We start from the raw sequence: 16,881 nt of genomic DNA on the forward strand, positions 1-16,881 counted from the left end.
TTTGTCACAGGAAATTGAATATAGTTTCCTGTGCTATACAGTAGGACCTTGTTTATCCATTCTCTTTGTAATAGTTTGCATCTGCTAATCCGGAACTCCCAATCCACCCCTCCCCCACTTGGCAACCGCAAGTCTGTTCTCTTATGTCTGTAAGTCTGTTCCTGTTTTGTAGATAAGTTCTTTGTGTCATATTTTAGATTCCACATATAAGTGATATCATATAGTATTTGTCTTTCTCTTTCTGAATTACTTAGTATGATCATCTCTAGTTGCTGCAAATGTCATTATTTCATTATTTTTTATGGCTGAGTAGTATGCTATTGTATATATGTACCATATCCTCTTTATTCATTCATCTGTCAGTGAACATTTAGGTTGTTTCCATGTCTTGGCTGTTGTGAATAGTGCTGCTGTGGACATAGGGGGAGTTGCACCTGTCCTGACGATGTCCCTGGTGATACCTGCGATTGCTTTGCTCACTTACCTGTTACTTTCAAAAACTTGCTTCCCATTCCCAAACCCTGGACTTGATATAGTTCCCTACCATGGAAGTGGGAGGAGCAAAACAAAGTATTTGAAAATTGTCTGGAGTATATGTCCTGGTGTGGGAACAGGCAAAAATATAGGCATTGTGTGTGCACAGACGGAGCTGCTACCAGGTGGGGTTCTGGATAGCTCCCCTGAGAAACAGCAATTTGAGTTGTGTGACAATAAACTAATTTTAAATTTTATTTGCGAAATGGAGTGCTCTTTTCTAATTTCAAAAGGTCACCATATGGGCCAGTAGCACCCCTGCTTCAGAGCAGGCTCTGGAGTTAGACAGCTGTACAACTTACCATCTGTGAAGACATGGGCTAAGTTTTTTATCTTTCCCTGAGAGAGAGATATATATATATATATCTGAAGCACTCTGTTGCACACTTGAAACCAACACCTTGTAAATTAACTACACTTCAATAAAAATAACCAATATTGAAAATAACATACAATATGAATGTAAGTCACATTACTGTTATCAGTAGCAAACATTTATTAAGAGCCAACTCTGAACATCATACCATACTAAAACAAGCCTTTATTTGTCTGTGCTTTCCTCATCGCTTACTGATCCATTTCTCTGCTCTCCTTTGCAACCAAACTCCCCCCCAAAAGTTGACTGTACGCTTCCCAATCCCTCTCCCCCTCGTCTCTCACACAGTCTCCCATCAAGCTTTCACTGCCATCATCCCGTCCAAACTATTCTGTCAAGGTGACCAATGACCTCCATGTCACCAAATCTAATTGTCTCTTCTCAGTGCTCATCTTTTCAGCAAAAGTTGGTTATTATCTTCCTCTTGAAAAAACTTTTTTTTCCTCTTGTTTTCCAGGACACCACACTTTCAGCTTTCCTCCTACTTGATTGGTTGTTCCTTCTCCAGTCTCCTTGGCTGCTTCCGCTTCTTCCAAACCTCTCTCATCACTAATGGGCTTTGGTCCTAGGTTTTTCTGTCTCTCCCTCCTTCTCTCTCTCCTTCCCACTCACACATAAAAAGCTGTACATATTTAACATATACAATTTTTATAATACTCTTCTCTTTAGCTATACTCACTCCTTTGGCGATCTCATGCAGCCCAATATCATCCCATTAGTCAGTGACAGAGCGGAGACCCCAGCCCAAGCAGTCTAACGGGAACCAGTGCTCTTAAATCATGGTACTTTGACGTGTACATGTGTTCAGATATGTCTAGTATGAGTCATGTTTATTAAATATACATATGAATTTGTAAGAAAAATGCCTGAAAGAATACATACCAAATATATTTGCATTGTGATCTCTGGATGGGTAAATTATGTCTTGATGTTTTTCCTTTTTTTGGTTTACCTGTATATTTTACGTCTTCAGCAATGAAAATATAGTACTTTTGTCATAAGGAAAACATTTTAACAGATTTTTAAAATTCAGGATTCCAAATAAACTTCATTTCCTTTAATCATTCTCTGTTTCATAAATAATCTCATTCTACAAATTTTTGAGTTGTTCAACCCTGATGTCAAAAGCCATGAAGCATTTTTAGGCAGATTTCTTGGTGTTGTGGGGAGAGACAGACAGTGGAGCTACTACAACCATATGTCTGATACAGTGCAGTATTTAGCCCATTTTGCGGTGAGGATATGGAAAGTGTGTTGGTGAGTTTGTCTTAATCTTATAAAGTATCATCTCGACAGTAACACCCCTTTTCCACATCCTAAATAGAAATTTCCTGAACACGAATACAAAAACCTTCTCTGGCTTATATTTAGTAAATAGGAATAACTTTTTGCTGTTTCACCAGTGTCTCAAGAATTTTAGATTATTCTGAAGGTAAAAGAAAAGTGTGGACACATTTCCCTCTCCTTAAGAAAAACAGTATAAAAAGGAAATACTTAAGGCTAGAGTGGCTGTTGCTTGGTACTAAGTACTGCATGATTTTGGCCTCCATCTGTTGGAGTGAGTGAGATGTCTAACAGGCAAAAGAAGGGGAGGAAGGAGTGCTTGTGTGTGGGAAAGGAGGGAAATTTCCAGTTTCCGATTATTAAACTGCCTTATTTAGAGCTCTCTTTGAACAAATACTGGCAAGTGGCCCAGAGTCCCGACTTGTGACTGTTTGAGCTTTGCTGAAGGACTTTAAGGGAAGTCCTGATTTGTTGTTCTAAAGTGGAAACTGTGTAAATTATTTGTAATGGAGAGAATGATAAAAGAAAAAAAAAAATCCCCTCTCCTTATAGCAACTTTCCCATTCCTGCTGTTTCCCTGGTAAGTTATTTTGTTTACTTGCCTACAGAATATAATGCAGACACTTCTGCTTTTTTTCATAATACTTTCCTGAGAGCCATGTCTTCAAAGCATTGAAAATAATTTCTACTTTTATCAGAAATAAGATTACACTTAGACTTTGCATTTCTGATAAAGAATTCAGCATAAACAAAGTTTGATGTGACTAACACCATAATAGTACTCCCTTACCTTTGTCTGGCATTTTGCAATTTTCTAAGGCACTTTCATATATGTAAATTAATATGATTCTCATGACAAATCAGAGAAGTAGATTTTATTACCCCTATTGTAGAAACGGAGAAAATGAGACATAGGAAGATGAATCAGCCTACTCACGATCATTTAGTTGGTGGATGATAGAGGGATTCAGACCTTTAGTGGAAACAGACCAGAGGCACTTCCTTTCTCCCTCAAATCAATAGAAAACAGCTACCACGTAAATCAGCCCACCTCCATTCTCTTGAAGTTAATGTAAATTTTCTTGTCAAATTCACACCTGTATTTTTTCATAATCTCAAGGCCAATAAATCTCATCTTCACCATTCATTCTTCTTCTTGTTAAAATTTTTTTAAAATTTTTCTTAACTGATACCCAAAGTGTCTTATGCTTCTTTTTCCCCTAACGTTTTTCCATCTCTGACCTCTTTGAATCTCTTTCCACTTTAAAAGCCACAGTTTCTTTGTAAGCACCCTAATCTGTATCCTCAACTTCCTCACAGAACCATACCTTCACCTTCTTGCCTTAACTGAAACCTGGCATTCCCCCAAGGATATCACTTCCCTTGAGCATTGACAAACAAAAACTGCTTTTTCTCCCCACCTTCCAGCATGCTGAGAGAGCTTTGGAAGCAGTGCTGGCATTCTCTGGCTTCTAACTGCCAGTCCAGAGGATCCCATTCCCACCTGTATGCAGCTCCCCACCCTCTGCGCCCTTTCGAGTATCACGCTATAGCACGAAGCATAATCACGTCGTGCACCGGCTTCTTGGTCACTCCCCCAGATTCACAGAGAGCTTCAGGACCTGGCCCACAAATGCTGCCAGACTCCCACGTTATCTCAGACAACCTCAGCGTCTGTGACTCATAGCTTCTCAATCACACAAAGGGATTCCAGTGCCCTTTGCCTCCATTCCTCTTTAACACAACTCATTCCTGTGGCAAAATCCTAACTTGACATTTACCCAGATGCCCTGAAAACCTAAGCTTTAATGACTCTTCACACCTCTGAAAGCACCTGTCCTAGCAACTTCCTGACTTCTTAGTAATTTCTGTTCTTGATCTTTCTTCAATGCTTTCTGTTGCATTCCTACCTTCACTTCCTTCCCTACACAGCATAAACCCCAAAAGCCCATCATTTCCCAGAATTGCTTCTGGGCACCCACCATGCCCTCCCTCTATTTTTGCTGTACTGCCACTAACTTGCTATCGCCTATGGTTATCTAATTGGTTAAAGACATGGGCTGGGGTGTCACACTCCCTCGATTTCTACCATTTAGTAGTGATTCCACCTTAGGTAAGTCATTAATTTTTCAGGGCTTCCGTTTCCTCAATTGGGAAATAATAATAGAGTACTTATCTCATGACCGTCACAAGTTATTGTAAAGATTAATTGCGATAAGATATGTAGAGTGCTTAGGATAGTACCTGATGCATAAGCGCTCAATAAATATTTACTATTTGGATTGGCCAAAAAGTTCATTTGGGTTTTGAAAAACCCGAATGAACTTTTTGGCCAACCCAATATTATTACAAATAAACTGCTTGATGCTGCTTCTAAAAAAAAAAAAATCACATAATCAAATTAATAAGTGCCAATACATGCCTAAATCTGCAAAGCAAAACACAAATCAAATATTTTTTCACCTCTCTCCCTAGATATTGCCCACTTAAGGGAGATGCTTGAGAAAATACCCTTGTAGGGCCTGAGGACCTCTGATACCATCATGTTATCTATTTGTCCTCCTTATCAAAGGTAAATGGGATTAACAGACTGACTAATGTCTGTTATTCTTAAGGTAGTAACAACAAGGATTTTGTGTGACCGCTTCCCAGAAGACAGACTAGAAATAGGCATAAGATGTGAATAAGACATCTCACAAAGGAGAAAACATAAATGGCTAAGAAATACATTAACAGATGCTCATCCTCATTAATAGTCAGGGAAATACAAATTAAAACTACAATGAAATAACATTGCACATTCTTGAAATTGGCAAAAACTAAGAAATCTAACAATATCAGATGTTGGACAGAATATTCTAATAGGCATGTAAATGGTACAATCACTTTGTGAAACATTGAGGGGTTATCTTGTAAAGCCAAATATTCACATACTCCATGGACCAGCTGTTCCATCCCAGTGAAGCTCTTTCTCATGGGCCTCAGGAAAATGGTTAGAGCCAGACAAAACTGCAAGCAACTCTGTGCACTGACAGGAGAATGGATTAAATAGTGTTATATTGGTACATTCACACAGAAGAATATTAAACCCACACACAAATGAAATATAGCAGCAATAACAACATGAAAAAATCTTAGAAACAATGTTGAAGGGAAAAGAAAAAAGCACATCTCTAACAAGTAAATGTATATATTGAATAGTATAATGACATTTTACATCTATTAATCCATTTAATTCTCCTAACATCTCTTTGAGGAAGGTAGTATTGCTTTCATTTTACAGATGAGGAACCTGAGGCACAGAGAGTTTAAGTATTGATAACTTGCTGATAAGTGGAGGTTCCAGGATCTAGCTGACATTTACTTCATGCTTACACAGTACCACACACTTGCCTAGATTATTATTTTATGAAAAATGCTCCACCTAAAATGTCCTTGATTTTTCTGCCTGATTTAATCTTTCTTCCAAAATCAACACAATGAGTTAGAACTGGAGAATCCAGTTTATCATATGCCTTTGCACTCTTTCAACCTTATCACAAAAGTGCAAGCTCACTGGATAGTTTGATATTCCTAAAATGGTCTTCTGAACTATTTTCTAGATTTCACATGTGGAAACAGAATGTGACTCACTTTCAATGCCCTAAATTAGCCCTGAGGCCTGGAACTTCCCTTCAGTCTACACTTTTCAGAATGCCAGTAACCAAGAGATCTGAAAATGAAGGAATTCGTTTCCCAGGAAGCATCCACACACACCACCACCACCACCCTACCCCCCAGAAATGTCTTCCTCAGTCTTTACTTAATACCCCTAAGACCCAAAGGACAGAACTTGAGCAGCTAGAGGAAGAATCATTTCTTCCTGCCTCACAGTCTTAAGAATAATGCTTGTAAACTTGTGACTAAGCACTATATAGCAGGGAGGGGAGGAGAGCCAGGAATCCAGAACCTTTGTTTTATTCCCAGGTTCTTCTGCTTAGCTGTGCAATGCTGGGCAAATTCAAATTCAAATTCTCTGGGGTTCATTTCCTTTAGTTATGCACTTTGCTAAGTTAGACTTGACAAACATTTATCAAATGCCTCCTAGGTGCCATGCACCCTGCCAAGCACTGGGGCTATAGGGATGCATAAGATGTCGTTAGCCACAGAGGACCTCCCAGCCATTAAAGAGCTGTCTTTCCAGAGTGGAAAACTATGGATCTTGGTGCCTGAGGTGGTTAAGCAGAGTGTGGGTAACCTTGTGGTGGAGATGTAGAGACTACACAATGGTCAGCATACTGTTGTGGTTAAGAGCTCAGCTCTGGGGTCAGTCATAACTATACATATCCTGGCTTTAACCCTCATGAACCCTGTGACTTCAGGCAAGTTACCTAACCTCCTGAAGAATCAGTTTACTCATCTCTAACACAGAGATAATAATTACACTATATTCGATTTGAGGATCAAATATGATAAATTCATATAAAAAGGAGGGTGAAAGTCATGATAAATAAATGTTACCTGTCTTCCTCATTCTCCTCTTCATATTATTATTGTTAATACATCATTTGTTTCTCAGCAAGGCGTTGTTGCAGGGTTTGGAGATTGAGAAGTCGTCCATCAATCTTGCTCAGCTCTAGCTAACTCACTGGAGGATGGTACTTTAGATGGATATTCAGATCTTGTCCCAAGACCTTTCCTGAAGATGTTGACATGTGTTAATGGGATGATTACAGGCCAGTGCAAAGTGAAGTTGACCTTGGAGGTGGTTACTTCTAAATGTTCTGAAGTATGGGGGATGGTGTAATTAAGCATAGAATAAACAAGAGGATGCATTTTAGATAAAGTGAGGATGTGCTAATACATTCTATTGGGAGAGGTTTAAATAAAGAGTGAAAATCATGCTGAATAAACTTGACTTGATCTAAAAAATTATGGTCCAGAAATTTTATCAGGAATGAATGATGAATATGACTACAAAGAAATTGTAATTAACTTCTCATGTATTAAAAATGCATGTATTTCAAAAATATAAACTGAGCGAAATATTTGCTATATTTTGTCATCTATGTTTATGACAAAGGGCTAATTTTGTGAATATACAAAAGAAATCTTACAAATCAGTAAGATGACGAATAACTCAATAGAAAAATGGATAAAGGACTCGGACAAAATATTCAGGAAAAAAGACACAAATCTGGCCAATACATGTGGGAAGATGTTCAACATCATTCATGATTAGAATATGAAACTTAAGATAACATTCAGCAAAGATTAAAAAGAGATCAGTATAACCAGTATTAGTGAGAGTGTGAGGTAACTAACTGGCATACTCATACACAGTTGGTGTAAACTAGTATAACTTTTATGGAGGAGTAATTAATATCTTTTAATATAAAAAGTACATATACTCTGACTCACTGCTATAAGTTATCTTACAAATATACAAATTCATAATGCACAAAGTTCTATATGCAAGGATGTTCACTAAGAATTATTTGTAATAGCCAAAAAAAATCCATTAGTGAAGAACTGTTTAAACAATGACAGATCCATGCAATGAATAATGAGGTAAGTCTACCTATATCGATAAAAAATGCTGTTCATAGTATATTGTTAAATCAGAAAGACAAACTAAAGAACAGTGTGCATAGTATGCTTCTGTTTATATGAAGAAGATATAAATAAGGATATATGCGTAGAAATGCCCTAGAAGGAAACACAAGGAACTTTTGTGGTTGTTACCTCTGGGGATATAGGGGAGGAAATGTTTGTCTTTTACTGAATTCCCTCTGTACTGTTTGAAAACTTTACCATGAACACGTATTACTTTTATAATTAAAGAAAGAAACAAAACCTCAGTTTAAAAATTCTAAATAGCAAATGGGAACCATTGAATATGTCTGAAAGTAGTTTTCATAACTAAGTTGCTATCTTAGAAGATGAACTTTCCTTTGCAACTCTCACATCATTAGTTGATTCCTCCATTCAAGGGAAGTATTTCTTCACTAATTTATTTATCTAACCCTTAGCAGTGCTTACTTTACGTCAGACACTATTTTAAGTGCTCTAATCATGATACAATCATGGGGTGGGTATTATTATCCCCATAATGGAGATCAGGAAAATGAGGCACATAGAGGTTAAACTACTTAACCAAGGTCACATAACTAGTAAGCTCTAGAGCTGAGATTCAAACCCAGACTGTCTGGCTCTAGAGAATCCATGCCTTAATCCATGTTTTGTTGCCTTTCGAAGTCTTTAGAAGCTTTGAGTTCTACCTGGGTGATCTGGTTGTATGATCTGCTGAGAGGGACATATGTCATATAACCCCCACCTCTCCTTGGGACACCCCAGGTCAAACCTACCCACTTTTCTGACCCTTTGGAGGATCTAAGAGGGAAACAAATGCTGTAAGAGAACAAGACTAGGCCTTGCTGGGTATGGAGTAATAATGGGGCCTTTTAACAGCTCTCAAGGTCAACACAGTACCTCAACACAGTGTATCTTTGTAGAAATATTCTTAACTGTTAATTGGAATCTTCAAAGATGAAAGGGCTGATCTCAGTCAGCTGTTAGGTAAAATGTGGCTGATCCACCAGCCTGTAGAGATCGTGGTTAAACCATGGACTGCTGTGGGGATTAAAGGCTGAATTGATTGGCTGAATTCCCATGTTTTCAAAATATGTCAAGGTAAGGAGGATTTTTTAGCTGCAGAGACATGAGAAGACATGCCTTATCATCCAAGTTTGTTGAATGTGAATGTTTCTTGTAGGTGTTTTCTTGTTTAGCATATTCCTCAGTGTAACCTCAGAGTTATATTAAGCTAGATCAAGGTTACTTTTTGTAACCCTAGAAGTGGAGTGGTTGATGAAATGATGGGCTTTTGTTGATAGGGAAATAGGACACCAAGATTATCTAATCGTCTCTTTCTTTTCTTATGCCTTTTGATTGCCCTTCATTCTAACAGGCTGATATTGAAAACTTTCTCCACAGGCAGTCAGGTTCTCTGGGTGTGCATGTGGCCATTGGGCATCCCAGCTGGCAAGCTTAACAAGGAAGATTGGTCACTGACTAGAACTGTTTGAGACATTTTGGGCAGTTCATTATTCCTTGATGATTCTGAAACTGGTTGCACAATTCTGTGTAAGGAATGAATTGTTTTTCCTTCCTGTGGCTCATTGTGATTGTGATGGGTGCCTGGTGAGGGGTATGGCTCCTATAGGACTGCCATGGCAGTAGAATGTCCAGTATGGCAACAAAACACATACTGATGGCCAAGGCAGGAAATGTTTATTTGAGACAAGGCCTGGGCACTGGGAGAGGTTTTTCATTATTTTTCATTGAAGATGAGGATCAGTAATCCTATAGAGATCTAGGTTTTCAGTGTGATGAGGGAACTGAACCCTCTGGTCACTTTATTAGTTGACGACCTAAGCAGTGAGACACAATGTTACTTTAGGTGGTACCACATTTTGTAAGGATCCATAATGGCAGGGACAAATCAAAGTACCGAGAACTAAAGGTTCTCTGTGGTGAGGGAGTAACAGTCTGAGTTCATTGCTGATGACTAACGATTTGGCTGTGCCAAATCTTGATCTCAAGTTGTGCTGTTCAACATGGCAGCCATTGGCCACATGTGGCTAAACTTAAATACTTTAAGATTAAATAAAATTAATAAGGTTAAGTGAATAAAATAAAAAATTCAGCTCCTCAGTCATCCAAGTCACTTTTCAAGTGTTCAACACCAGTATGGTAAGCTAGTGGCGACCGTAAAGGACAACGCACATTCATGGAACAGTTCTATCAGAGTAGAATGTTCTGTTGAGCAGCACTGATCTAGAAACTAAATAGGTCTCCAAAGATATTCTATCAAAAAACACCATTTGGATGCTTGCTTGACCATACTGTGGAGTCTCTGTCTGGTTTTTATTCTGAACCACTAGAGATCTGAAGTAGAAGGGTGGAGGCAGTAGGATTTTAGATTTTGGTGTGAATTGTAAAGTCTCATTTTTTCAGTTAAGATACCTTTTGTTGGCAGATCACTATGGATAATGGTCATAGGCAAGGAGGTAGGAGGATGCGATGCTCTGAGGTTAGGGCTTACCCTGAATGAGGAGTGTGTGACCTGATTGGGCAGAAGGAAGTAGTCAAAGGTACCTTTAATACTTGCACAAAGGGCCAGTACAGGTGTTTAGTTTCTGGAACTTCCTGTGGTTTCTGACCTCCGTACCTTTATCTGATTATATTGGTAAAAATAGGTTAGGCATCCTAAGAAGAACATGAATCTCAGCTTCCCTTTCTGGTTTAAGAGATTCTTATTGCCTTCCTCAAAAGGCAAGTACTTCTTTTATTAGTCCTGTTTCATATGCCTCTAAAACTTCAAAAGGATTTAAGGAAAGGGAAATCAAATGAAGGCCAATAATACTTCTCACACTAGTTCAGGGTGTTCCTGGTGGCTTGTAGCATGGGGTTGTATCTAAATCATTTTCAACAGAGTCTGGTGAGACATTTGGTTGCCCCCTCCCATCCACATCTCTTGATGTAGACTCATGAACTGAGGAATTGGCAAGGAATGAACACTGTTTGAGGTCTTCATCTTTAGGGGCTAGGAGACAGGATGTCAAAGAAAATCAGAGGGTAAGGTGTCTCTCATGGAAGTTAGGAAGTAGGTCAAGAGAGAGATGTTAAAAAGAAAGTCACTATTCAAAGAACAGCTAGGATTAAGAACAGAGAAACTGCCAGACAGAGCCAAGAGTTTTCTCTAGTAACTGTAACAGGAGCAGTTTTCATGAACTGATGAAAGAATAGGAGAGTGGCTACAGGGAACAAAGAGGGAATTTCCAAGGCAGCAATAAAAACACGAGCACTGGACCTTATTTATTTAGTCTTGGATATTTCATCATTCTCTCATGCAAGTAAAAGCTCTAGCATGCAATAAATACTTGTTGAATGAATCCTCAGGAAAGAAAGTCACACTGAATGCATAAATTCCTTTATTGAAAATATTGGGCTAGCACTGCATTACATATATTCAATATCCATAAATGAAGGGCCACACATTTCTGATTGGACAATACTGTTTTAAATAGAGAACACAGCATCTGGATATGCTCTCACAAGTATAATATCATGGACTAAACTAGGTAGGAGTGAACTATATGCAAAATGACCATTTCGTTAATAGCATATGGTTGCAAATGGCATAAATGGTAAACGTGATCATCATGACACATTCCTGGTATCTCATACCAACACATCATTTAACAAGCAGATTAAGGTTAAACTGCCAATAAGTTGTTAATCAAGAGTTCTCAATAGGAGAACTTGGGTGAAAGTACACCCAGGCTATAGACTTAAGATTTTATAGCGTTCATTTAAACTTGCATGGAATGTGGGTGGAGTAAAGTAACTGTTGATCTGACAGGAGGCCACTTGGCAATTCGTTTGTTCTCTTTTATAAATAGTCTAAAATAAGAGAATAAGCTAAAGGAAATATTCTGCCAACTTAAGGCCAACATTCTAAGAACTGTTTACTTCTTTAAAATGCAGGTATATAAACACTACTTTTTATTAATTTTTCCTTCAAAGATCACGGGATATGTAACTTATGACAGACCACTTTCTCAGCTTTGGCTATTATTTAACATTTTTTTCCATTAGCAGTCTTTGGCTTTCATAAAAGTCTGACAGTCAATAATATTTGTTAAATTTTAACAAGTCTTTATTATTAACTTTAATAAAAGAGTGTTTTATGATGTGAAAGTGAGTTGATATTAAAAAACAAGTTTTTATTCCAATTTTGGTGTGAATGCATTTCTTTGCATTGATTTTTCTCAAAAGAGTCTAGAAATCAAGACAATTGGGATAATTTGACATTTTCTTCATTTGATATAAAATATACAGAAATTAAAACAGTCTCATTTCAAACAGAGGCCTGTTCATTAATGCAAAAACTTGGGGAAAATTATGCAAAAAAATCCAATAAAAATACAATTTTTGTTATTAACACGTGATTTTATAAGAAGCAAAACATTTTCTTTTCAAAAGCAGGGTTTGTTCTAAATCTAGGATCATAAAGGTATACATTTCTGTAAATATCAACTTATGACTGAGAGAAATAGCTTATTCTTCTTTACACAATTATGTTCAGAGTAAATAACTAAAAATGTACCTTTTGAATGACTAAATGGAAAGCTGGCCTACAAAAGTCAAATCAATAAACATTGGTATTTTTAAAAAATTCAGAATTATGTGTGTATATATATGTGTGTATACATATATATATTTGGACATTAAGCAGCACATACATATACATATCACCCTAAACAATCAGGGCAAAAAAAATTTAATATAAAACTATATAAATCAAATGGGTTTGTTGCCAAAACATAGCACAAAATGTGTACATTTCTTTATTTCAAGATGTGACATATTAAAAGAAAAAACTGCCAACACATTTCAGACAATATACTAGAAATAATAAATAAAACAGTTTTTAAAAATCATATATTCCCTTTAAGTGCTGCGCACTTTGAATTTTTCTAAATGAGACTAAACTTTTCCATGGCAAACAATAGTATGCTGTACATTTTGGTAATGAAAATTATATTGATAAATATACAAGGAATGTATATATTTCCACAGTATTTTCTTTTTCGCAGTTACCAAAAATAAAAATTGCATTCAACTCACATCTATAAATATTCTGATTCCTCACTGTATGGATCTGAAGGAAGTGAGAGTATAAAGTCTTTCAACAATCTGGACTTCAGATTTCTTTCTTCATCGTCTGCCTTCCACATGTACCTTTCAGAATCTCTCTGCAATGTGATCACACGCTGAGATGATGGCAGAAAGAAAGCACTATGATGGGATGAGGCAGTCTGGGCTGGGGCTTGGTCTTCCAGCCAGCTTTCGCAGGCCTGATTGAACCCAGTCTTTTTAATGTTGTATTTTAAGGCAGTCTGAATTTCACTCAAATGTCCATACCTCGATATCTTGAACTATGAAGTCTTCCTTTTTGGAAAGAATATCATTATTAAAAGTGCTGCAGGAGTTGCTTCGTCCATGGTATAAATCAGCATCTAGCCATAAACCAAATCGTCCCCTGAAAAGGTTAATAAAACAAAATGGTGAAAACATTTCAATTTTATGTGCACACTTTCTGTCCTCCCTTGCCCCAACTTCTTTCTTTTATGCTATAGACAGACAAAACCCTAAACTGCTTGTAAAACAAAAGGTACGTTTCCTTTATTTCAGTTAAATGACCCATCTTTCCTAAAAGACGGGTGGCAGTAGTCCCTCATTGAGAGACATAAGTAAGTCATTTTATCTTCAATTCTTAGTGTCATGTGTTAGACCACACTGTCCTAAATAATCGAAGCACATGGGCTAGCTAAAATCCCCTGACACCGAAGTTTCAGTTACCTGGGTCAAAACAGACTCACTCGGGTCAGGTGGTAATTAATAATAACAACAACCTTACCCTCCACCACCAAGTTCCAAAGAACTTATGTCTCCATTGATAAAGTATGAGTTTTCTCCACTCCACTTAAAGACCTTAGGGCAGAAACACAAGACAGAGAACAGACATTTCAATCTGGAGAATTCGCAAAGAGGGAGTATCAGCATAGTACCTGTGTGTGTGCAAGGGCACTACCCATTGGCTGAGGAAGCTGACTGCCAGACCTCTCCCACACCAGGATGAGATCTCCAAAGGGGTTATGAGGTAGGAAAGACCTCTCAGGCACATGTTGGCTCTGACTTGCAACCCCTCCCTGACCTTAGACCATGCAAAAGAGCAGTTCCCAAGGCCTGGGGAGGGAATCAAAGCAGTTTCTGTGCTGCAGTCATGAAGTGCTGGCCAGGCTAGAGTGAGGCCAGATGAGGTTACGGGATGGGACAGCTGCTGCTCCAACCACAGCCCCCCACCTCCAACCCCACCGACGCTCCTGACATTGTGACACCAGGAAGTTGGGTATTTCTTTCATCTAGGTACCTTGAAGTTAGGGCTAAACGTGTAGAGAAAAGTTTCGCCTGTGCCATAATAGTGATCACTGAACTTGAAAGGATGAGTTGCGTATGCTCCAAAAACCTGTCAAAAGAAAACAGAAACCTTATCTACTTTCAACCAGAAACCTCCCAAAAAAAAGACTTTCTGAAATATTTTAGCACAATCCTATTCTGAGATCTCATTATATCTCTTTCAGCAAAGATCGTTACTAAATCAGAGTTCCTGAATAAAAAAGACCACCATCAAACAAATAAAATGTCCCCAGTTCTCATTAGAACCCAAGTGGCTTAGAGAACTTATCTGTCAAAGGCCAACAATTGCTCCAGTTTTAAAAGACTTCCAAAGTCCACTATAGAGACAAATTTCTTTTAGTGAATACAGAGGACATACTGGAAACATTAAATAACAAGATGCATCTTGCACACAGAAATGAGTGGTTGAGAGAATGAAGGCCTATCTCTGATGTGTTTTATAAGTAAAATGGTGGCCAGAGATTTCCCTGGAGAAAATAAATTTTTCTTTCCTTTGATTCGTAAAAATGAGTTTTCAACATACTTATTAAAACTGCATCCTTAACATGACTGATCCAATATATCTTAGTTCAAAATGGCTTTTAAGAAAAAAGTAACAATTCCATAATACTGTGGGCTTTAAAGGTGGTTTAGATGTATCTGAATCAATGATTTTTCTATTATTTCTTATTGGGGTTGGAAGGAGGAGTGTTTTCAGAACACGCATGTCCACTGCTTCAGCTTCCTGTTCTCTGCTCAGATCCTGACCAGTGTGTGCAGGAGTGAGGACTGGCAAGAATATATATTCTGGAAATGTCCCTAGGTGATTCTGATATATCTTCTCCAAATCCCACTTGAGAAACAATGCGTTTTTTTTTTTTAACATTTATTTATTTATTTGTTTGTGCCGGGTCTTAGTTGCGGCATGCGGGCTCCTTAGTTGCAGCTCGCTGGCTCCTTAGTTTTGGCATGCGAACTCTTAGTTGCGGCATGCATGTGGGATTTAGTTCCCTGACCAGGGATTGAACCCGGGCCCCTGGCATTGGGAGCGTGGAGTCTTAACCACTGCACCACCAGGGAAGTCCCAAGAAACAATGCTTTAAATGGAGTCTACCTGAAAAATGCCTTATAAGTTTTCAAACTAATTTAAATTGGATTATCATCATCATGGAATCTCTTCTGTACCAAGTACACTCAGTTCCTAGCTCCTTGAAATACTAAAAATTAGGTAGAGTAGAAGTCTAGAAACTCTTTCTAACCCATGTTCTTCATACCAAAACCTGTCCCTAGAGCTGTTAAGAACAAGGGAATAAACAGTAACAAATTTTCTTAGCAATCATGGAAATCTGTTTAAGCACTGGAGATATGATGATACTAAGAAATTACTGTTAATTTTTTAGGTATATAGCATTATGGTTATGTAAGAAAATGTCCATTTTATTTCTTTCTATTAATTAACTTAGGAAGAAATTGTAGAATAATGGTATTGTTGGGTCTATACCATCGAAAATTTTAACATGTTTGACAGTAACAGAACAAAGGAATCCAGGGGAATGAATGAAGATAGCCCAAAGTGGTAAAAGGAAGGTTAATATGACAAAACCTATAAATGTATAATTGCTCTCCTTTCTTCTCTCAGCTTTCTTAGTAGATAAAAATTATACAAACAACTATGTAACAATTTATTGTTGCGTTTGTAATATATATCAACATAATATAACAAAATTACCACAAAAAGTGGAAAGATGTAATAGAGCAATATAGGAGTAACATTTCTATATCTCACTGGAATTAAGTTAATATAGATCGGACTCTATTACCTGATGATCGTTCTATTATTTTCCACGATCTCATTCAATTAAATTTGGGCCCCTTTGCAGGGGTAGTTTCTGTGGCCAGTCTATGAAGTTTATCCTGACTCCAGGAAGGCTCTCCTTAGCTGTCTCTTTCCCCGGTTCTCTCTGGTAAACTAGATGGTCTACAGCTTAGTTTGCTGCCTTCATGGAACTATCAGCCTCCTCTTAGTTGTTTACCACCAAAATTTTCATTGTTCTCTAGAGTGCCCCTAGGCTTGACCTTCCCCATGTTCTTCTAAATAACGTCAGTTCCTTTGGGGAGAGCTTCTGAGCTATATGTTTTATGGTCCGCCTCTTCCCCTGGAGCTGGGGGCTGGACAGTGGCCTGCTTTTCTCAAAGGTACAATGCTGTTTTATGAGCAGGGTGCTGGGCAGCGGCAGTAGCCACTGGTCTTGGCTCCGCTCACCTGACATGGAACTTCTGCCCTATGTGCTGGAGCAAGGGCAGTAGAGACCCCTGTATTCTCGGCCTGCCACGCAGAAGGTAGAGCAACTGTCCTCTGAGAAGGGGCTGGTCATAGGAAGAGAGCCCTGAAATTTAGCCTCTGAAACAGAGATCTTGGGTAGGGGATAAGACGTGCTGGGGACCTGCCCCTAGAGGAGGCATATCATAGTCTTTGCCTGGGAGCTGGCGGCTGAGGGATCCTCATCTTGTCCACACGTGCCCAGAAGGAAGCTTCTGTCTGAACAGGGGTTGGGGGAGGGAGCAGGCTGTGCCTTCAAAAATGCCACAGAATCTCACTATTATTACTGGGCTTCATTAGATTTTCTTAAATAAATGGTTCTTCACTTGCTGTATGCCCTTAGGGCAATTTCCAGAGACTT

At 38.3% G+C, this 16,881-nt stretch overlaps 1 protein-coding gene across 4 annotated transcripts in view; it reads right to left on the reverse strand.

The window, feature by feature from the left end:
* Positions 1–11,164: 11,164 nt before the first annotated feature.
* NCOA7 (nuclear receptor coactivator 7) overlaps positions 11,165–16,881 on the reverse strand; it is a 144,989-nt gene continuing 139,272 nt past the window's right edge. For all 4 annotated transcript variants that reach the window (XM_068551101.1, XM_068551102.1, XM_068551100.1 and 1 more), the window contains 3 exons: positions 14,175–14,270; positions 13,662–13,735; positions 11,165–13,283 (listed from right to left, as the gene is read on the reverse strand). In XM_068551101.1, coding sequence (XP_068407202.1) covers positions 13,148–13,283; positions 13,662–13,735; positions 14,175–14,270 — 306 coding nt within the window. In that variant the 3' untranslated portion in view covers positions 11,165–13,147. The remainder of the gene's footprint in view (positions 13,284–13,661; positions 13,736–14,174; positions 14,271–16,881) is intronic.

The sequence above is a fragment of the Eschrichtius robustus genome, chromosome 9, assembly GCF_028021215.1.
Source record: "Eschrichtius robustus isolate mEscRob2 chromosome 9, mEscRob2.pri, whole genome shotgun sequence".
In the NCBI taxonomy this organism is placed as follows: domain Eukaryota; kingdom Metazoa; phylum Chordata; class Mammalia; order Artiodactyla; family Eschrichtiidae; genus Eschrichtius; species Eschrichtius robustus.